The 23,074-nt window shown below is 41.6% G+C and overlaps 1 protein-coding gene across 2 annotated transcripts in view; it reads right to left on the reverse strand.

Annotated features, from left to right (window-relative positions):
* Positions 1 to 22,662, reverse strand: part of efnb1 (ephrin-B1) — a 225,492-nt gene extending 202,830 nt beyond the window's left edge. The window contains exons 1-2 of one of the 2 annotated variants that reach the window (XM_034180915.1): positions 22,578 to 22,650; positions 21,771 to 22,474 (exon numbers count right to left, since the gene is read on the reverse strand). In XM_034180915.1, the coding sequence (XP_034036806.1) occupies positions 21,771 to 21,889 (119 nt within the window). In that variant the 5' untranslated portion in view covers positions 21,890 to 22,474; positions 22,578 to 22,650. Of the gene's footprint in view, positions 1 to 21,770 lie in introns of both variants that reach the window. The other variant, XM_034180914.1, reaches the window with a different exon arrangement.
* Between the last annotated feature and the right edge of the window lie 412 nt (positions 22,663 to 23,074).

The following is a 23,074-nucleotide window of genomic DNA, read 5'->3' on the forward strand; positions in this document are numbered from 1 at the left end:
ATGACAAGTTAATGTCAGTAGTCTCTCATGTGCTGTTAAATGAGGTTTCATGTAATGATGTTTTTGGTGAAGCAACTGGCTGGGAAGCTCATAAAAGTGTTGAAGCATTGAAATCTTGCCATCACTACTCCATGATCTTGGTTGTGTAATATGCATTATTTGTATCAAATTCAACCTTATGAGAGAAGCAATGAGTGTACACTTCATCTACAGTTTCGTAAGTACGTGACTGTATGTGTTCAAATTTAAAGCTCGGTTCAACTTTTTCACTTGACTGTTCATGGAAATGTTTCATTTTGAAAGGTTAAAAACAAAACCAACTTGGCAGGATAATGGGCAAATCCACCCGTTTTAACTTGATGTTTGGTGCACAATTTGTTAATCCTGTCATCCCGGTTTAGAATGGGAAAGTTATGCTATGCTAACAACAGCTTGCTGCTTCTTCTAGGCTTCATAAATGCAGCACTTTCTGCTACTGTATGTGGTGCTGCCCCCAGTGGTGAGCAAAAGATGAGCGCTGCCATCTGTGCAGACACTAACCAGAAGAAGGTCCCTGGATTTTCATAAAATATCAATTTGAAGATAAGCGATGTCACTTTGGCTTATTCTACTTTATCTTTAAAATGAATCTCTACATTAAACAAAACAATTGTATTGGGTTGTATCGTATGACAGAATCAAATTGAATTGTTCTATAATAAAAAAGTATTGTTACCTGATTGTATTGTACCCTGTGTATCAAGATACACTAAGTACTGCGAACTATAGCGAAGATTCGTCCCATCCTGTCTATGGCTGATGCTGAGACCCTGATTCATGCGTTTGTCTCTTCTAGATTGGACTACTGCAATGTTCTATTTACTGGTTAAATGGAGTCCAGCATTAGGGCTCTCCAATTGGTTCAAAATGTTGCTGCCAGATTTATGACACGAAGCAGAAAGTTTGACAACATGACACCCATTTTGGCATCTCTTCACTGACTTCCTGCCCTTGTGAGATCAGATTTTAACGTTCTGCTACTAGCTTATAAAGTTGTTCACGGACTGGCACCTCCCTACCTAGCTGACCCAATTAAACCCTACGTACTGGCCTGGGCTTTGCGTTCTCAGGGTGCAGGACTACTTTGTGTTCCGAGGGTGAATAAAAAGTCTGTGGGTCACAGAGCTTTCTCTTATCATGCCCCTGTTCTGTGGAATGATCTCCCTGCATCAATAAATCAGTCAGATTCTGTAGGGACTTTCAAGTGCAGACTTAAGACGCACTTATTTTCCATTTCGTATGGCTAGCATACTGACATACTATGTTACTATGATTTTTACTCTTTTAATTCATTTTATTAGAAAACGAAGTAGGCTACAGCCTCAATTTTATCTAAATTCTGGGTCTTTTAGTGAAGCTTTGGGCCAGTGGCTGGCAATCACCTTAGTATTTCTTCTGTTTTTCTTGTTACTAAATACTGACAAATTATACTGTATTTGTTGTCTTTCTGATGCCTGATTCTGCTTTTTTTTTCCTCTCTGTTTGAGGTGCGGCTCCATCCAGAGATGGGTGTGGTGTCTGCTTTGGAAACCCTCCTGTCCTGTGCACTGGCAGCATTTCCCCTATGTTGTTTTGTGAATTGTTTTGTAATTTGTGTCTGTAGCATGGCCCAAGCAGAGGGTCACCCCTTTGAGTCTAGTCTGCTTGAGGTTTCTTCCTCAGAGGGAGTTTTTCCTTACCACTGTCGCCTGTGTGCTTGTTCTGGGGGTTGGTAAGGTAAGACCTTACTTGTGTGAAGCACCTTGAGGCAACTTTTTGTGATTTGGTGCTATATAAATGAAAATAAACTGGGGAAAAACTGAAATTACTGCACATGCCACATCATTTTATAGCAGTGAGTTGCACACCTCTTCTATGTGTTATTCACCACTGTCCGCTGGAAGTGGTGAGATGGAACATGAGCACAATGGTGCTGTCCATAGTGTCAAACTGCATGTTACAGCTGCAAAGAAAACAAAGAAAAAAATTGCACTGTTTCTGAAAACGTAACAGAGTAATGTTGTTGACCAAACAGATTTTCCACTTGTCCCGGACAATTGCACAAGCTCTAATATTGACCCCTGGTAGTAGATGTCAAATTTCATACAACACAAATAGATTATTTTGATACAATACAGTTGATTTCCATTGTGACCCTGGGTGATTTTTAAACAAACCTGATGAATAAAAAATCTGTGACAACAAATCCAGCTTGAGGTTTTGTTATTTCTCTCTGTATTCTGATATTTTACAAAGAAAGTGAAGAAAAAAAAGAGAGAAAACACTGGTGAATGAGGTTCATTGCGTCTGTGCACGGCTGAACCCCAGCACTCGTGCAGTGCAATCACAACCTCCCCGCCTGGACTGCCCGCACCCTTCAAAGGCTCATCACAGGACGCACATCTAATGCAGAGGGAAGGCCTGTTAAAGCCTCCACCAGACACACCGCTTTGAAGCAACTCCTCCGGCCCCTCTGATAGGAGGTAAATCATTTCCCTTCCTTCTTCCAATCCTCTGTGTAAGAGGTGCACCGGGTGGCTCTATTTGGCAGCCACATGTGGGGCACCTTTAAGGCTCACGTCGCGTCAATCCAAAGCCACTCTGGAAATGAGACTCTCTCAGATGCACCAGGAGCTTCTCCACAATAAATACATTCATGCATTCATGTATATTTTAAATAGGGACTTGACTCTGCCGACATAATGCACAGGGAAGGTTGTGACTAGGAAATTCTTGACCTGGACAAGGTGCCACTAAAAGCAGCAACACAGATGTCAACCTCTGAAAACACCCACAGATGGCTTTTTTTTTCTTTTTTTTTCATTTTTCTGTCTCTGAAGAACAGTTTTCATCTGTGAGACAGAAGAGTGATGTGGCGTAGGTTCAGGTTGTCATGTTCCACAGTGGGGAATTTGAGAGATGGATGAGGAGAACAGCTAAAAGTATCAAAACTTTTCAATGGAAGTGGAGACAGCTGAGCGTGGAGGTGCACCGCACATTAAGATTAACATGTTAAAAATCACAGTGTGAAATATAATATCGCCGTACGAGAAAAGCTACCGCCGCTAGTTATTAAAGTGAGCCGACGCAATGCCTCTCGATCTGCACAGTTCATAAAGTGAGCGGAGAGCTTTAGGATATTGTGTTTGCTTTAACAGACCTTCACTCCTATTTCCAATATCGAGAGAGATGAGAGGCTTCCACGGCCGAGCACATCATGGGGGAGAATAAACACACACATAATGGGAAACATATGTGTGAGATGAAACATCCTCTTTCACGTATGAAAAGGGTGAAATATAGACTTGTATCCTCCTGCGCTGCAATCACGGCCGTAAGAACGGGATGCGGAGGGGAGACGGCAGACCCCCGACTGGGTTGCTCACTCGCACAGACTGCCAATCCGGCCGCTCCTGAGCGGATTCACGCGGAGGCCAGACTCTGACAGTGACATCTCCATTCAGTCTGGCATTCTTTTCCGCTTTTTTCCTAACATGCATAGACACACACGGGGCCAGAGGCCACGGGAGGAGGAGCAGCACTGGGGCATAAAAAAAAAACCCTGCCGTGGGTCTCTTTGGGGTTTAGTGTGGCATTATGGGAAGATTAGACTTTGGAGCCCTCTACTATCTGATGTCATTGTTGGTTTTGCGTTGTCTGGACGGCTTGTGGAACTCGGACCTGATGGCGGGCACATTTCTGTCCAAACACGTGTGATTGATTGCAGGTTCCTATTGTATCTGTCTGGTATGGCTCTATTGGAAGAAGAATTAGTCAGACAAACACTCACAGAAAACGCTCCGCATCTGACTCCATCAATCAAGTCTGCAATCAAAATAATTCAATTAAGAGACTTAAATCTGGTTGGCTTACGACTCCCTGGTCCAACAGCCCAGAGACAAACTCGATTTACAGATAATCCATACATTATAGCTTTACCTCCACTTTAAGGCTCAAATCTTTTTCCATTACTTATATTTTCAAAACATCAGGGGAAATACGAAGGAAATCGCCCGGTTATACTGTTTACTTAGGAAGAGGATGACTGCGAATGCCCAAAATAAACAAGAGCAACTTCAAAACCATAATAAAAGTACAGCCAAGACGTCCAGAAAACAAAACTAATCTACAAGTTGGGAACACACTCATTTGCAAAACTTCACAAATGTTTAATAGATGCAGTAAACGGTTGCACATATGAGATGGAGCATTGTGGGCACACTGGGAGAGGGAGGTTGCTGAATGTATGTGTAATTGTCTTTTTCCCTTGTTTCCGAGGTGTGAAAGGGAATGCGGGGTTGCGCTGGGGTGTCCCGGGGAGAGGCGATTGAAGCGTCAGTCACAGCTGCCACACAGAGCCCCAGAGCGCAGCAAATCCCAGGCCCGGCCTGGACCCTCCGCCCCACCAGGGCCGGGCAGGGCAGCAGCGGGAGTCCCACAGGCCTTTTCTTCCAACTTCTCTCACCAGCACAAGGGGGACTGGGATCACGCTGGGAGTTTGCTTAGAAAAAGCTGAGCCAGGACTTGGCAGAATGGGTTAACGGAGGCATGCGCGTACTCGCTCGCTCACAAATGCTTTTCGGACTGTCTTGTCTTGTCTGTGGGCATTGTGGGAAAAAGATAAAGTCTGGGAGGGGAGGGGGTAAAAAAATCAAACATAAACTTCCAGCTAACAGCTGAAAATGCGGCATCGAAAGAACAAAAAAGGGACTGTGTTCAAACTAGATTACAGAAGAAATGAGTGGTTTTTGCTGGTTGCCTGGGGAGCCTAATAGTGGTAAAGTCCTGAGGATTATATACTGTGCCATTTCCATGGTTCCACTAATAGCTTCATGTCCTGCCTCTGTATGCCATAGATGGATTATGATGCATTATAATTAATATGGGGCGGGGGGGTGCACGGTACATCCCACCCATCTGCCACACTGACACACTTACAGGGTATCCCTTGGGAAAAGGGGGCTGCTACATCACTACTGCATTACTTTATCATTCTATCATTCTATTACGCTACCACTCCATTCAATTACACTGTCACTCCATTAGTGTACTCATAACACTGAACAAAGAGCTCCATGATGAACATTAATGATACATTCAAAACTGGTAGGGTATGGTCATGCTTCATCCAGTCTCCTTGTAAAATTCAATCTCCTGCAGAACTCAAGCTCACAGTACGTTAGTCCCATTTACAAGACCCATGAGCAGGAACGGTTCCCTCAGCAAACCCTCTGATACGGGACATTTTAACATGTAATACACAGACAGGATTCAGGTCAAGGCATCAGACAGAAATCCTACCTTAATATATGGGTTATTACATTCTGACTAGTGTGCATGACACACTGAATCAAACTGGAAATCTTTGCAATTCACTTGCCAAAATGTGTCACAGATATCACATTTTAAATTGATGACCAATCAAAACTATGTATCTTCACTGCATATATTCATAAAACAGACTGGTAGAGCTGTAAAATCTATAAAACACAAAAATGTAAAGGATAACTTAATGTTTTATAACTAGCATACACTCTAAAAATGAAATGTCATATTACTTCATCTAGTTATATCAGCTGGATAAAGTAAATACAGCATTTGATTTCTTAAAGTGTCGTCACATTAAAACACTGTTTTCAATGAAGCCACTCTGGCGAGAAGTCCTTTTATGGAAAAATAATTTAGAAAGAAATGACCAAGTAAGGCAGCCTTCACAGGAGTTAGTATCGTAGTATTTTATTTTTTAGTATAGATTTTGTATAGTGTAAAACAGGGATGTGGGTGGAGTGTGTGTGTGTGTGTGTGATGTATTCTGCATTTACCCACCTGTATCAGTAGAAATTCACACCTCATACATCAGATACATTTATATCTGAGGAAACATGCCCTTAATGTGAAGTATTGAGAGAATGGGAATACTGTTGGAATACTGTCTTAATGAGAGAATAACAAATACAAAGTCTTAAAGTATTAATTTTTCATTGAACAGGTTACATGAAAAATAGAATGTAAGTGAGTATATATGTATAAGTATGCATAGATAAGGTAAACTTATTGCACAGGATAAATTTCACAGTTGTGCATGTAATAAAGCAGTAGTTAATAATGCAAAGTCAGCAGATGGTTATGGTGCTAAAACATTTTGAGGTATTATACAGTCTGACTGCAGTTGGAATAGATGACCTGTGGAGGAATTCTGTTTTGCACTGAGGGTGCAATTTTATGCCTGTTTGTCTGTCTTCCAGTTATAAGTTGGAAACCAAGTGCCAAAAAGCAATGATAAATTGTGCATAACAGAGATAACCAATGTTCTATGAAAATGATCTGAAAAAGAATTTATAAACCGAAAAAGTTGGGGAAAAAAACCTGACACCACAAAAAACTTTGATTCAAGTGCATGAACTAAATACATACACTCCTGACATTTGATCACATCTACTTTAGCTTATGAAAAGCCACTTCTAACAAGACTTTGACCTTGAAATTTTTTTCCAAGATAAAAATTTGTGGAATTGGAAATTCATGTTGGAAGATGTTTGTGCTCTACGAGTGCATAGCGCTAGTTTATGGGTTTGTTTGTTTGTGAAGAGCCTGTAACCCACAATTTTTTATACACCCTTATGAAATTTTCACAGAGGATTCATATCCTGACAGGCAAGAACTGATTCAATTTTCAAGGTCATAGATCAAAGGTCAAAGTCAGGAAAAATCCTGGAAAATTGGAATAGAAATAAAATAATAATAATAACAAGAACATAAACAATTTATGAATACATTAAGACAGTAAATTAACATTAAAAAATTACATAATTAACAGGAAATAAAAGGGTTGAGTTCCTCTTCTTAAAATTGTTGAGGTCTAAGCCTCTAAAAACATTCTGAACTCACACACCATCCCAATTCATTATATAAACTTTGCTTAATTTATTACAACCCTTACTACAAAAATGTCAGCTACCTTTTTTGTAAACACTACCTAATCTAGAGCCTATGGATCCCCACGGGCAACACGTTAGTTTTATTTTATTTTTACTTCTATTTTGTCATTTGATTTTTAAATGGAAAGAAATGGAAAGAAATGTTTTCACTTTCTTGTGTCATCCATGTATTTTTAACAGATTTACAATTATATTACGTACTTACATTGAAGTTACTAAATAAAATCAATCACCGCACTCACACTTTTAATATAAAGATGACTTACCACCCTCTGCTGGAACAGAGGAAGTAGTTAGCAACATCCATTGTTCACTGTTGTTAGCTAATATCTGTAGCTTCTCCAAAAATATTAGTCCTATCAACCTTCCCAGTCTATCTTGGTGTAACCTTAGACAGAACCCTATCTTACAGAGAGCACATAAGGAAACTCAAGGAGATCACTTCTAGAAACAATCTCCTCAACAATCTAACAACTCTTAATTGGGGAGCTGATGTCAACACCTCGCATTCATCTGCGCTGGCATTATGGTCCGCTGCAGCAGAATGCTGCTCTCCAGTCTGGGAAAGGTCTTGCCATGCTGAACTTAACACCTTTTGCCATATTATTACAGGAGTGTTGAAACCTACATCCCTTCCAGCACTATACCGGCTAGCAGGTATTGCATCACCTTCCATCCGTTGAGAAGTTCACTCCGGAACTCAGACGTTTCTAAAAGAGCAAGACCCAAGACATCAGAAACCCTCAATACCATTACCAAGCTATAAGAAGAGTTTCATGGTTGTACAGAATCTAAATGCAAAGGACTCTGCCAAATACAGACTAGACCGATGGCAAACTCTGGATACTCTACCTCCAAACGAAGCTCTCCAGGGTCCCTGTGAGTCCCTACCTCATGATACTCACTTGGCCAGAAGGAAATGGGCTGCCAGATCCAAGAGTGGAATAGGCAGAACCAGAGATAACCTTCTGAAATGGAGACGAATGAACTCAGCCAAGTGCCCATGTGGCCACCCTATCCAAACCATGCAACATATTCTCCATAATTAAGAACTGAGTCCAAATGTCACCCAACAAGACCTATTTGAAGCCAACCAAGAAGCCCTGAACTGGTTGCAGTACTGGCATGACAACATATGATGATGACGACAATGAATGTTCCGCTTTCGCAGTGTTCATCCTTGATCAAAATATATATGTCAGCTGTCCACATCCACATCTTTGAAGTTGCACAAAAGCATGCACAGCTGCTGTAAACAGGCGCTTTTAATTTGACATAAAAAGACGGTTGCTGAAAACGTGAAAACCACTACACATTTCACTCATGGTACCAACATGAGACTTAACTCACTCATGGTAAGAGCAACACAACACTTAACTAAACTGACTAAACCAATTGAAGTAGAAAAACACAAATCAATAACACTAGCAACACTGTTAAACGAACATGAACCACAAAAACAACAATTAAAACCTCAAAACCCCAAACTCCCATGGTGCATCGCAGCGCAATGTTCATTGTTTACTGGTTAGGTAAAATTGCTCATTTCTCCAAAAATATTTCTCCTATCAACTTTCCGGTTTTGCAGCGTTCATCCTTGACCCAAAACACATAAGCATACCAAATGGCAAATGGAAGCTCTCCCTGGTTTTTGCGTGGTTGAAGCCATACACACGCACATATGCATACATACACACAGAGGCCACTTGGCTATTATAATATAGATAAATACAGGCTGCCCTTCACTTACACTTAAACGCTCTTCTGCTGGGAAATAAACGAGGCAGTCGTGCCTCTGAGCAGATTCAGCGCATCAGAATGTGTTACGATGGCTAATTAAGCTGAACCATAGAAATTCTTTAAAACTCACGGCTTGATGAAGATGTCTAGCCCCATGCATTTTGCTGGTGATTTTCACAAACTTTTTTTTTCTTGTAGTTTGTGCAATTATTTAAATTCTGGCCTCGTGGTGAATCAGTGCACTGGTATAAAACCACAGTTTAGCAGCACCATTTGAAGCACAGACATCTGCTAAAATAATGGATTACCTAACATTACCTTGATATCTAACGTTATCAATCTATGACTAGGCATCGTAGCTTAGTTAGTCTGTAGCTATGGTCCATAAACAGTAACCAAGTTAATTACTAGTTACCTTATTGGTTACAACACTTATTACTTACAAGGTGTCGGCAGCTCCTAATAAAGTAACTGCATAAAGCTGCTAATGAAGTAACTGTGTAAAGTAACTGTATGAAGCAACTAAAAAATAATTAATAAAGTAAGTTTTAAAAGCAACTGCGGCAACACTGTAAATAAATTGTTAGTTCAATTACAGGTAAAAGACTTTTGTTTTTCCACTAAATCACACAGTTTGAGAGCTGCTTAAACTAAGTTACTCATAATCAAAATGTAATTGTGGATGTTTTACAGTGCATCCGGAAAGTATTCACAGTGCTTCACTTTTTCCACATATTATGTCACAGCCTTATTCCAAAATGGACGAAATTCTTATTTTTCCTCACAATTCTACTCATAATAACCCATGAAAAAGGTTTTTGAGATTTTTGCAAATTTATTAAAAAAAAAAAGGGAAATCACATGTACGTAAGTATTCACAGCTTTTACGATGAAGCTCAAAACTGAGCTCGGGTGCATCGTGTTTCCACTGATCATCCTTGAGACATTTCTACAGCTTAAATGGACTCAATCTGGGGTAAATTCAGCTGATTGAACTTGATTTGGAAAGGCACACAACTGTCTACATATAAGGTCCCACAGTTGACAGTACATGTCAGAGTAGAAACCAAGCATGAAGTCAAAGGAATTGACTGTAGACACGATTGTCTCAAGGCACAAATCTGAGGAAGGGTACAGAAACATTTCTGCTACTTTGAAGGTCTCAATAAGCACAGTGGCCTCCATCATCCGTAAATGGAAGAAGTGCAGATCCACCAGGACTCTTCCTAGAGCTGGCTGCCCGTCAAAACTGAGCGATCGGGAGAGAAGGGCCTTAGTCACAGAGGTGACCGAGAACCCAATGGTTCTCTGTTAGAGCTCCAGCATTTCTCTGTGGAGCGAGAAGAACCTTCCAGAAAGACAACCGTTTCTGCAGTCATCCGTCAATCAGGTTTCTATGGTAGAGAGGCCAGACAGAAGCCACTCCTTTGTAAAAGGCACATGGCAGCCTGCCTGGAGTTTAACAAAAGGCACCTGAAGGACTCTCAGACCATGAGAAACAAAATTCTCCTGTCTGATAAAACAAAGATTGAACTCTTTGGCGTGAATGCCAGGTGTCATGTTTGGAGGAAACCAGGCACCATCCCTACTGTGAAGCATGGTGTTGGCAGCATCACGATGTGATGTTTTTTAGCAGCAGGAACTGGGAGACTAGTCAGGATTGAGGGAAAGACGAATGCAGCAATATACAGAGACATCCTGGATGAAAAACCTGCTCCAGAGCACTCTTGACCTCAGGCGGGGCAACGGTTCAACTTTCAGCAGGACAATGACCTGAAGTACACAGCCAAGATATTAAAGGTAGCTTGTAGCATCATATTCAAGAAGACTTGAGGCTGCAATTGATGCCAAAGGTGCATCAACAAAGAACTGAGCAAAGGGTGCAAATACTTATGTACATGTGATTTCTTAGTTGTTGTTTTTTACATCCCCCAAATAAATCATTGGCATTTATTTATTTATTTGTCTGACTGTTAGCAGGATTATGTCAAAACTACTGCATGGATTTTGAAAAAAAATTTCACCACAAGTAGATATTAGAAAGTCTCTGTACAGGATGTTGAATATGAAATGTGAATTTTTAATTTTGTCTCAGAAGTACAGCCGGTGAGGTTTTGAAGATTCTTACACAGGAGATGATGGTCTTGTGGTTAAGCATTGGGCTTGAGACCAGAGGATCCTTGGTTCAAATCCCAGCCTGATCAGAAAATCACTAAGGGCCCTTGGGCATTGTCCTTAATCCCCTAGTTGTTCCCAGTGTGTATTGAGCACCTTGTATGGCAGCACTCTGACATCGGGGTGAATGTGAGGCATTATTGTAAAGCGCTTTGAGCGTCTGATGCAGATGGAAAAGTGCTATATAAATGCAGTCCATTAAATTTGGAGGTGATCTGTATCTGGATTCTGGATCAAGATTTAAATGGACTGCATTAGTGATTTTCCAGTCAGGCGGGGATTTGAACCCATGATCTTCTGGACTCAAACCCAACACCTTAACCACTAGACCATCACCTCCTCCCAAGATTTCACATTATATAGGCTTTGAAGGATTATGTTAAAAGTACTTCACGAGTTCTCACCACATTTGCACCACAGATAGATATTAGGGCATGAAAGACTCCACTGAATTTTGGAGGTGATCCAGATCCAGATTCTGGATCAAGATTTCACTTTATATAGGCTTTGAAGAATTACGTTAAAAATACTTCACAGGTTCTCACCACATTTGCACCACAGATAGATATTAGGGCATGGAAGACTCCTCCGAATTTTGAAGGTGATCCAGATCCAGATTCTGGATCGCGATTTCACTTTAGGCTTTGAAGGATTACGCCAAAACTACTTCATGGATTCTCACCAAATTTGCACCGCAGATAGATGTTATGGCATGGAAGACTCCACTGAATTTTGGAAGTGGTCCAGATCCGGCTTAGCAGATGTCAGAAATCTGCAATTACTCTTGTTTTTAATACATTTGCAATAATTTATTATATTAATTATATTTGCAAAATATTCATGTTGTCATTATGGGGTGTTGTGAGTAGAATTTTAAGGAGGAAAAATGAATTTACTCCATTTTGGAATAAAGCTGTAACATAACAAATGTGGAAAAAGTGAAACGCTGTGAATACTTTCTGGGTGCACTGTAAACTTAAACTCATGGCTGAAGTCACAAATAATTGAAGGTATTTCAAAGTTTAATCATTTTTGGTTTTAATTCCTTTTCTACAAAATGTTTTAGCAAGCTGTTATATATCTTCTATAAGCTATCAAACCCTTTCAAATATATTTACAGATACCTTAAATAATCATTATGGCACATTAACATATATTTATTATGCAAAACGTGTAATTCTGTTGTGTGGTTTGTGATTTTCGTGGTAATTGTCATTAGCCTCTCATTTAGTTTGTCGAATTGTGAGACAAAAAAAATGCAAAATGAATTCTTGATGAGTTTCCCACAGAATGAAGCACAGTTCATAGCTAATTTGCTGGTTATAAGACATTTGAGGTCCATGCTGCTTTTAATTGTCTTCTCAGTGAAAGTCATTTCTGACATCCGCCGGCATTCCTTATCCAAAGAGACAAGAACCCACTGTTAGCGCTGTGCTCCAACATTTCAAACAGAATATGTCGGAATTCAAGTTCAAAGATACAAAATTATCCTTTGACTTGTCAGAAATCAGTCAGACATTTCAAATGATCTTTCTGAAAATATTACAATATCTGCAGTTTCACTATAACTCTCTAAAATAGAATTCTAACAAGTTAGTTGCATTGAGCAACAGGTAACAGTGGCTTTAATGCAATGAGACCCTGTCATTAGTAACAAGAATTCATAAACTGTACGCAAACAAAAGGCCTATTTTATACGTGCCTGCCTGAACAAGCCCAGACATGCTCCACTGTGCCAACACTCCATAACTGGAAATGATGACAAATTATGCCAGTATGGCCAACAGTATTGTATCATCGTCTGTCAAATGTTCAAAGCTGAATCTGCAGTAGTCTTTAGGGTGTTTCTGATAGAAATTTTGCAGACCCACTCACTCACTCACTCTATTAATCCTGTGTTTGCCTTTCTTGGTGTGGTGAATAGCTACAAATTAAAGTTCTACTTATCAGACTGTAATAGCAAATACCTTAAATTAGCACCAATCAAAATGCATCTAATTTGAGTCAAATGAAATGTCACGTTAAGAGAGGTTGCTGTTAGAGCCCGACCGATATATCGGCCGCCCGATATTATCGGCCAATATAAGCCCTTTTCAAAGTACTCACTATCGGCTGAAATTGTGCAGACAGAACGCCGATAATGTCTCATAAACAGAACAGTTACTGAAATAATGTTTGTATCGGCAGTGTAAAACGTCCTTGCACCGTTTGCCCAATAGATGAAGCTCTGACTCCATTCAACAGAGAGCTGCTTACACCCCTGCTTAAATGTGTTCATCACCAGCCCCCGTAGTTGGCTGTCACACTGCACTGATTGGCTGACAAAAGTATACAAGTAAGTTTATAAGGATCTATATCCTTATCCTGAACCTATATCTAAGTTGCAGCAACAAGAGCTACAAGATCAGATGTATTTCACAACTCTTTTTAAGGATATGTATTTGCTAATTTCACAAAGGTTTAATTCTTGATTGCATTTTTGAACTTGAAAATTCTTCTCTGTTATAAAGTTAATCAATATGAGGACAAAGCTTCAGCTTTTAGCTCATACCTTTGAAAATTCTTCTCTGTTATAAAGTTAATCAATATGAGGACAAAGCTTCAGCTTTTAGCTCATACCTTTTTTGTTAAGGATCCAAAAAATAACATTTTATTCATTTTAAAAAAATTAATAAATAATATCGGCTGATTTATTGGCTATCAGCAAATCAGCCGATTTATCGATTATCAGCATTTTTTCATCCAAATATCGTTATCGGCATCGGCCTCAAAAAATCCATATTGGTTGGGCTCTAGTTGCTGTACACAGTTGCATCATGGTTACTCCCTTGTTTCAAAATCTCTTACTACAACTATTAGTGTTCGGAACCGCATATAGATGCCTACGACTAGTGAACACTGGAGATGGGGGGCTTTTGAGGGTGAAGCCTAAATATACAAGCCTACCCTTCATTTCACATTAGTAAAGTATTCTTTGGCGGGGGGAGGACATCTAAAACCTGGGTTCAGACCTGGATTTGTGTGATTGTGGAATGGTAATGAGCTTAATTTATACCCTACACTGGGTCAGAATTTTAAGTGAATTAGAGTAATAGTTTTTGAATCATGCGAGCAACAAATGCACAGAACCAACCCCAATACCCCTCCTTCCTGGCTGCAGGGTGAGTAAGGGTTTACTAGTTTTACAGCATGGAAAAGAAAAGAAATAAAGGGCCATCTATACATCTGTCATTATATTAAACCTCACTTTTCAGCAAAACCATAACTTTTTTCTTTGAGTTGCTAATAAACATGTGCTGCTATTCAAACCTCGCCAATATCTGGCATTATGTCTTGGAACCCTCTAAATTCCGAAGTCCCCACAAAAGCCTTTGGAGTGCCACAAACTGGGGAAAACAGATCCCTTGCTGGATGACAACTCATGACGTCTTAAAGATCTCATGGTGCAGCTGGCTGCTAAGGCGGCATGCCCGCTGTTGGGGACTGGCGTCTGATGAGGTCTGCCTTCATAGCACACAGGGGTTCTCTGAGAAACAGTTAAGTCTATGAGGTCAGTCCGGAGGAGGAGGTTACGAGTCCCCGAGTCTGAGCCGCAGGAGTAATGGTTTTAGAGATGGCTGTCACACAGATCCGTTCCACTGTCCAACACCAACGCTGATCTCCACCAATGCAAGTCCACTAGCCTTTCAATCGCTCAGCGTCTCTCAGCCGTGTGCCCCTTTCTTCTTTCCTCCTTCTTTTTTCCCCTCACACTGACACATGGAAGTAATCTCGGAGCTCTATGATGGACTGAAAGGATGTGTGGCTGAGCCCAGGGCTGGGTTTTCAGCGCTCCACATTAGCTTCCTTTCCTCTGCCATTTAATCCCCTTATTTTTTAACTGCGCTTATCTAAAAGAACTAAGACGGCAAACAAAAGGCAGACTTTAGCCATTCCACTTTTTTCTCTACTTCCTTTAACTCTGCATGCCTACATTTTCAGCCATGGCGAAGACGAGGTGACGAGCAGAAATCTGAAGGGAAGGCTTCCAGCACTGTGCCTCTGCTGTGCCGGTCGGGAACTTCCTTGCTGCTGCCAGCCAGGCCTCCACCTAATGAAGCCTCATTGCTAACTGCCTGTGAGGAAGCCACTGTTAAACCACTCCACACTCCCCCACGCCTCGGCCCTCAACACTTCCACAGAGGCACACTGGCACACTCCTAACACTTCCTTAATGTTCCACTGAGGCCAGACAAAGAACAATGGCGTACACTCTCACGCAGTCACACATCTTTAGGCTTAACGTCCATTTCAAACACGCCTTACTGCTGTTTTACCCTCAAGCGACCGAGTGGGGTCATTTATGACCCCGGGCATATATTTGTGTGCACCATTTCTCTAATTTAAATTGGAAAAAAAGGTTTCTACCATGAATTTATCAATCTATTTGTCCTGCATTTGTTCATAGAATTTTGCAAGGCACCATTTCTCTAATTTAAATTGGAAAAAAGGTTTCTACCATGAATTTATCAATCTATTTGTCCTGCATTTGTTCATAGAATTTTGCAAGGCACCATTTCTCTAATTTAAATTGGGAAAAAAAGGTTTCTACCATGAATTTATCAATCTATTTGTCCTGCATTTGTTCATACAATTTTGCAAGGATCGGCCAATCTGTGTGGCAAGTATAATCCAAACTTGTGCGGGGTCACTTGAGGCCCGGGAAGATCGATGAGATTTTCGCCTTTAGAGATTATAGCTTCAAATGGTATTGTAATCTGCCAACTCTAATCATTATGTTTTACTGTTTGCAGGGGAGCCTGGCCAACAGACCTAGAATAGTAAGATTTACAGCTGCACAAGCACTGAGACTGATTCTTGACATCCAGAGTGAGGATGAAAAAGGTGATGGACAAATATATTAGAAAGTGAAATAAATATGAAGAACTCTAAAACAATCATTTATATAGCAGCATTCCAATATAGAGTCAATGGGGTCATAAATAACCCCACTCGGTCATATTAGTCTATGAAATACCTTGGTCGCTTGAGGGTTAAATACAATCTGAACACAGAAACTGAGTAAAAGCAAAGCAAGCTCAAGTAAGTGTGTCAGTCTGAGTTTTTGGAGGAAAAAAGTTTTAAGATAAAATATTAAATATTTAAAAAATTAAACCCTAAAAATTAATAATGCTGCAACATTGTGAGAAAGAGGATTTAAAAAAAAGTATAGTTTTCAAATGGTACCATTTCAGTTCATTAACACCTGATGATGTGACAAAGGTCAACAAAAATTCAACACATCTCACATTTCTTCAGTTATTTGCTTTCTTTCACTTTATTTTACTTTTTAGAATTATACGTTTATGCCAGTAAGACATTTTTTTCAAAATATACTGCTTTTATTAAGTGCACAATTGTTTCTCCAAATTTTACAGCTTTGTTTTAATAGCATGACTTTTTTTTAAGTGGTAGCGACAGCAATTAAATATGTTTGTATTTAATATTGTTTTTTGTTGGGTTTTTTTTTTTTTTTTTTTTGTCCTGGTTTTGGAACTTTATCCAAATAGCAGTGGTACATTTCCCTGAAAATTGTTCTAATTTATTATCAGGTGTTTTTTATTAAAACATCCTGATATAGCTCATTTAGCTGTACTAAATATACAAATTATGGTAACTTACATTAAGACCAAATAAACAATATTACAATTCACTGCTTGCTTATGACCAACTCTGGAGTCATATTGATTTTATTATGCTTTTTTAAGCATGCAATAAAGCATTTACTAACAGAGTTACAACTGTCTGGCCTAAATTTACTTTACCATTTGAACCGTCCTCACATACGTCTTAACTACTATTCCAGTGGTTCCAAACAGCTAAACTCAACAATCAACATATTTAACTGTTGCTTATTTTGCTTCATAATTCTTTACATTTGGCTCGCCTGCATTGTTATAATTCAGATGGAGAGGAAACCACAGCTGAACAAATTACCAAATTAGTCATTTAGACAGTTGACAGAAAAATAATTGTTCAGTATTTTCATAATTGAATTTTAGGTAAATTATTTATAAAACTCTAAAGCAATTGAACAAATGTTTAGACATGGTTTAATTGGGCATAACTGCAGATGATCTGGATTAATCATCTTTTAAATGACTTTCCATCAAATGAACACTGGGGTACAATGCTCCTGGGCTGCTTTAAGTGGGGTTTAAACCTGTTAAATAGGATACAAGCTGTTTTTAAAGTGCTCTGAGCCAGCTGTTTAAAACAGGATTTAAACCGACTAAATCAGAAAGAGAAAAAAAGAACGGTTTTACCCGGTTATCAAAGACGAACTTTAACAGCTCAATGTCTAATGTAAAGATGTACTTTTGGGGCTTTTTTGAAGTTTAATTATCTGGTATTTTAAAGAATAAACATGTAATGAACATAAATGTTTGCTGCAACTCCAAGAAAAACCAGACGACACTTTTGGCCCGCTTTTGGTCTCCTGGAGGTCTCCATTCACATGACAACAAAGGGGAAACATTAGTTGCAAATGTTACTTGTCCAGAGTTGAGGATAAAGCTGGGTTTCATGTACACCGCTGCTTGACTATAAAGAAATGATTGCATCAATAACACAGAAATGCAAAATGATCAGTTTTCAGCAATGTGGCAGCCAAACCACCAGCGGATAAAGTGAGTCCATCTGGAGCAAAACCATGATGGAAAAACTGCATTTCTCTGAAACAGCCCAAAGACCCGCAGCCCCTTCTGAGCCCAGGTGCCCCATGTAGATAACCCAAAGAAGAACCCGCGGTTGCATGCCACTGAAACAACACACACGCACACACATGAAAGCAGACGCAGCTGTCCTCGTGTGAGACACAGGGTGCCTTCACAGCAACGGGGACCAGTTGCTTTCCAGAAGTATTTCCTATCGGTGGGCCCTCTCTCTATCTCCGGCTTTCTTTCTCTCTGAGTGGGGCTCATGCTGCAAGTCCTCTCTGTGTGTAATGAGATCTCTATCAGAGGGAAACACGATCACAGTCTGCAGGGGGAGAAAAGGGGGACCAGGGAAGGCCAGGAGTGAGAAGGTGCATATCACATCAGAGGGAAAAGAGAGCAAGCAGCAGGGCGCAGGGCGGGACAGAAACCAAAACAGGCCTCTGACCCTCTCAGCAATGACCCGCTCTGCAGAAGCCGGTTTTCCCCTCAGACTTTTTACAAGGAGCTAAATCCTCTTCACAGTCTAGTCTTCAAGTCCCGTTCGGGTCTCGTCCAACAGGTTGCAGCGGTTTGTTTTTTTCACACCTATAACCTCTTACTGAACTCCTCGCACAACGCAAACACCAGCACTGCAAAGCTCCAGAACCCCCCCAAAAAATGTAAAAATCCCCTCAAAATATTTGCTTTGATTAAAGTCGGTTCTTTAAAAAAAGATAAGGGAGAAGTTGGTTTTCCTGGGGAGCCCACTAATTATGAGAGCTATGAAAGTCTAGTTGTTTTAATTAGGCTGTCTGTGCATTTAGTTTTCAAATTAAAAAGAAAAAAAATGAGCAAACACCTTGTCGCTTCATCACCATGAGTGCAGCCAATTCTTCTTTCTTCTTCAGGGGAAAAACACGAGACTAAATTGTCTTTAAATAGAGAAATAAAAGTCTCATCATGAAAACTTAAAAGACCCACTTGCCTTTCTTTTTTAACAAACTTCTCCTGAAAACAGAATCGGTTTCTTTATGCATGCTCACAATTCGAGGGTCTCATGAGCTTCGTTTTGTTGCATCACAAATTTGAATGGCCCAATCACCGGGGGGGAGGTGGGCGAGACTCAAGGCCTCCTTCATTTCCATCAAACTTTTTTCAAAGAGGAAGCAGGAGAACATGGGCATTCACAAAAACCTCAGACATTTTTTGTGGATTATTTTTAGGTGCTTTACAACAGCACTGAGAGTTCCTTTGAAGGAGCTCAAAGCGATGCAAATGTGAGACAAAACGACCCCGTCAAGCGAGGTGAGCGTCTGACAAAAGTAGACGAGCAGGAATTTGTAGCAGAGGCTGCTGTCAGTTTTTATGAACACAAACGTCTCTGTTCTGCAGTTTTCTGTTGTGTTGTGGCTTCAAAACAAAGACAGGGCAAAAAAAAAAAAAAAAAAAATGTCTGCAAACTGTTTACAACCTTCAAAAATCTGTGCACCACACTCCCAGGCAGCCCGTGGCTGTTTTCTCGCCATGTACTCTCAGAGGTGTGCATGAGTGTTTTCCGTCTTTCCCGTCTCGTTTGTCTGCCGAGCTGCTGCTGCAAACAAGGCGGCAAACACGCGGGTCAGGAGGTAAATATTAGCCAAGGAGGGTTGGAGGATGTGCACGAGCCATTTGAGGCAACCCTGTCAGATTACCATTAAACTGGCATCAGTGCAGCAACGGTAAGCATGTTCTGCGTGCAGGGCGCCGTGCCAGTTTCAGCCGAAGCACTGGGAAGTGATCGCTCATGACAATGTGACATTTTTCCGGAGTAATCCCACTTAGATAAATTACACCTAATCCGATTTTCCCCAATCAAACGTTCGACGAGTCTCTTAGCAGCTGGAAGATGTCGAGTCGACACCTCCGCTCCCCCGTCCCGCACGCCAAAGGCGTCCTAACCCTTCATTTAATCCCATAGGATCAAATGAAATACAAGAAAAAGATCTTACACACGCATTGCATCTCCCGCAGCAAAAAAAAAAACTAAACCCCTCTTCTCTCCAGATGCCGCCACAGTGATGATGTATGTTGCCTGTTCAAGCATGCCGGGAGGAAATCAATTAAGCAAACCCCAGTTATTGATAATGCAGGAGGGAACGGGAGCGATGGCGTCCTCGCAGGAAGAACGCTTACAGGGACCTGCACACAAAGAAAAAAATAACACACGCCATAGTGGCCCAAACCTGCTGCTTTCCTGCACTTTGTCTCATAACTCACGGCCTGTGGGGAGGCGCTGGTATTGTTGGGAGTTTGTGTGTGTGTGTGTGTGTGTGTGTGTGTGTGTGTGTGTGTGTGTGTGTGTGTGTGTGTGTGTGTGTGTGTGTGTGTGTGTGTGTGTGTGTGTGTGTGTGTGTGTGTGTGTGTGTGTGTGTGTGTTACAGTGTGCAAGCAGAGGCCCAGATTAATTTATTAGCTGAGGCAGCAAGGCTCCCCAAAGTGGGAATAGGAAGTAAGAGGTTGTAAATCTGGATAAGTCACCAGATAGTGCACGGTACCATTCTATACACCTTGTCTGTGTTACTGCTATGCATCCTCAGGGATGCACATGAATCTTGGAAAAAGAAGAAGAAGAAGAAGAAGAAAAAAAAAACAATTTGTGAAGACAGATGCTGATTGCTGTACAAATATTCCACCTTTATAGCCTATCAGACAACGCTGCTGACTGATACATTTTGGAAGAAAAACAGGTTTGTCTCCTGTTATTGCCCAGCCTGCACGCGGCGAAATAATTACCTATTGTTTTCAAAGCAGCAGAGCAGCAGGATAATTGGATTGAGAGAACACTTTGCACAGTGCATTACTGTTCCACTGTGAACTTTATGAAATATTTGGGATTTTACGAGGAGTAAGTAGGGAAACAGATGGGAAGAAGAGCTGGCAGCGTGACATTCCCTCCAGGTGACATCATCAATCAATAAAATGTCCTCCCTCTTTTTTTTCTTCTTCTTCTTTTCTCCAACCCCATCATGAGTGGCACACATTTGGAGGAGGGGGGTTTTGCCTCATGTACTGTCTCAGGCTGATGATGCTCATTGTTCCACTACCTCTGCAGCTACAGTCAAATAAAAACTGATGGGCCATAGTCTCACCATTAGGAGCCACACGCATGCATGTGCACCCCAGTGCACACCAATCTTCATACCCACTGGCTGCACAACGAGCTCCGATGACATCTGACATTTGGGGGATAAATCAGGGATTCAGTTGAATGAATAAGTTGTAGTTACATGTTGGGAAAAAGCTGCTGCTCTCTATTTCCCCTCAGCGCCGTGTGTGCGCTCACATGAAGGTCAGCTCCTCGGTTCCAACCACACACAAAATATACAAGTTTATTTCTTTATTTTCCCGGGCGCCTTCCAACATGCAAATGTGGGATTCAACTTCCAAGTGGGTTGATAATTGTTGCCAGACTTTACTCTGAGAAGTTGAGGCCTTCGGGCTGCTTGTTTGGACTGAGGAAATGTGATTTATTTTTACATTTTCTTTAGCTGTTCGCTTTTAAAAAAACAGAACAGAGACTTGTTTTATAAGTGCAAAGTGACTGTAATCCAAAAGGTTTGCTGAGAAAAATAACAAGAGTTTTTAAACTGAAACTTTGGGATGTGTGGGGAATCAGGTGTTATGCCCCAAACATCTGAACCATCACATTGTGGAACCTGATCTGGAATTTGACTTTTTTTTGTTTTGTTTTGTTTCTTTTTTCAACCCTGCAAGTAATTTTGAAACATCAAACTAAATATACAAAACTTACCCTCTTCGTGTTTGCCCTGCAAAATAGTTTCTGTGATACTGGAGATTAAGAGGTGAAAATATGGGAAAAGGTCACAGAATCAGAAGGGTCACACACTATTCTCACTGCCACGATACACTTATTGTACTTTTTATGCTTCATAGTACTCTGGTTATTGCAAGAAACTACAGGAGGAATTACTGGACAGACTGCGGCGGTGTAAAAAATAAGAAACTGCTGTAATTACGCATCTATTATTCATCATTTAGTTGAGCCCCTGTTCCGTGCTGGAGGGAAATTCCCACCAACCTGCGGTGTGGGAGTGACAAAACTATTAATTATTTTCTTTCCCGGATAATTACTGCTTTTCCAAACCTTGGCGCATAATGGCAACTTTGGCTGCCGCTCCACATTTTACGCACACACTCAAGCGCGTCCAAACGCGACACTTACTTGGGGTTCTGCGAGCTCCAAATAATCGTCTCCAACGATTTGGCTGACGGCAGCGCCGACCTGCACATTAAAATAAAGATCCAGAGGTAATGCTTCCAACAGCCGAGTCCAACAGCCATTCTGACAAAACGCGCAGACAGACGACTCAGAGCGGAGGGCAGCGCGCCGGGGAGGCTTCGTGTGCGGTGGCAGCGGAGCTTCGATCAGTCGGGAGCATGTGAGGTCGATATCATGTCCTTGTGTCCCGCTCCTGGAAACCAGCCCCGCGTCCTTGACCGAACTGTCCTGCAGCAGGACGCGCTTCTCGCGGGCACAGTGTCCTGGTTGACCTGTGGCAGAGACAAACGCCGCTCTGATCGCGACCTTTTTCTCTCTTCTTTTTTTTCCACGCAGACCCAGATCTGTCCACGCACGCACGCACGCACACCTGGCGATGCGGCCGCGCCGTGGGTACCTGTCGCTGGAAATAGCCTACAGATGACCGAGCTCATCCATCAGTCACAACTCCGCAGCTCGCCGGGAATCCCGCGGTCCTCCTCATACCACTGCTCCTCCTCCGCCGCCGTCTCCTCCTCCTGCTCCCGCTGCTAGTTTTCCTTCGCGAAAAGCACTTTCTTTGGTAAATATCCCTGCCGGTTCTTTACTCCTGCGTGCGCGTCACGTCCCAGCAGATCAGCCCGTGCCGTCCAACTTGGGCACGCAGACTGATTTTAAAAAAATAATAATAATTAAAATAAAAACAGCGCCCTCTCCTCCTCGCTGCGGCTGGAAAACGGACGTACTAAAAGTACCAAAGCGAGATCAGACCTGCTCCCCGGCGCCGCTCGGTCCGCTCGTCAACATGTCCGTGCCGGTGTCTGCTGGATTAAAAAAAAAGGCAAAAACTCTGCGCTCCGACGCGCAACGCAGCTCCACGAGCTTCAACTGCTTCTAAAAAAACACACACACACACACACACAAACACACACGCGCGCGCACACACACACACACCAGGCAGGAGCAGAAAAGACCGCCCACAGCGCCAGTCGCAGCCAATCACAGCGCTTTGTCCGAAGTTGCATGCAGGAAGCCAAAGCTTTTACGGAGACGTGGAGGGGTGGAGATCCAGGAGGAGGGAGGGGTGGAGGAGGGGGTTGTGTTATTGGGCTGACCCCCAAGTCTCCCACCGCACCTCCTCGAACCGCAGCATCGACCCAAAATATTTTTAAAGGGCTTTGGAAAAGGAGCTGCTGGAGTATTGGTAGCAGTGCGTAACGCTTTACTCCACGTTTATCCTGTGTGAGTAGACACAAGTTCAGATGTCT

This window comes from Thalassophryne amazonica, chromosome 11 (assembly GCF_902500255.1).
Source record: "Thalassophryne amazonica chromosome 11, fThaAma1.1, whole genome shotgun sequence".
Lineage (NCBI taxonomy): Eukaryota > Metazoa > Chordata > Actinopteri > Batrachoidiformes > Batrachoididae > Thalassophryne > Thalassophryne amazonica.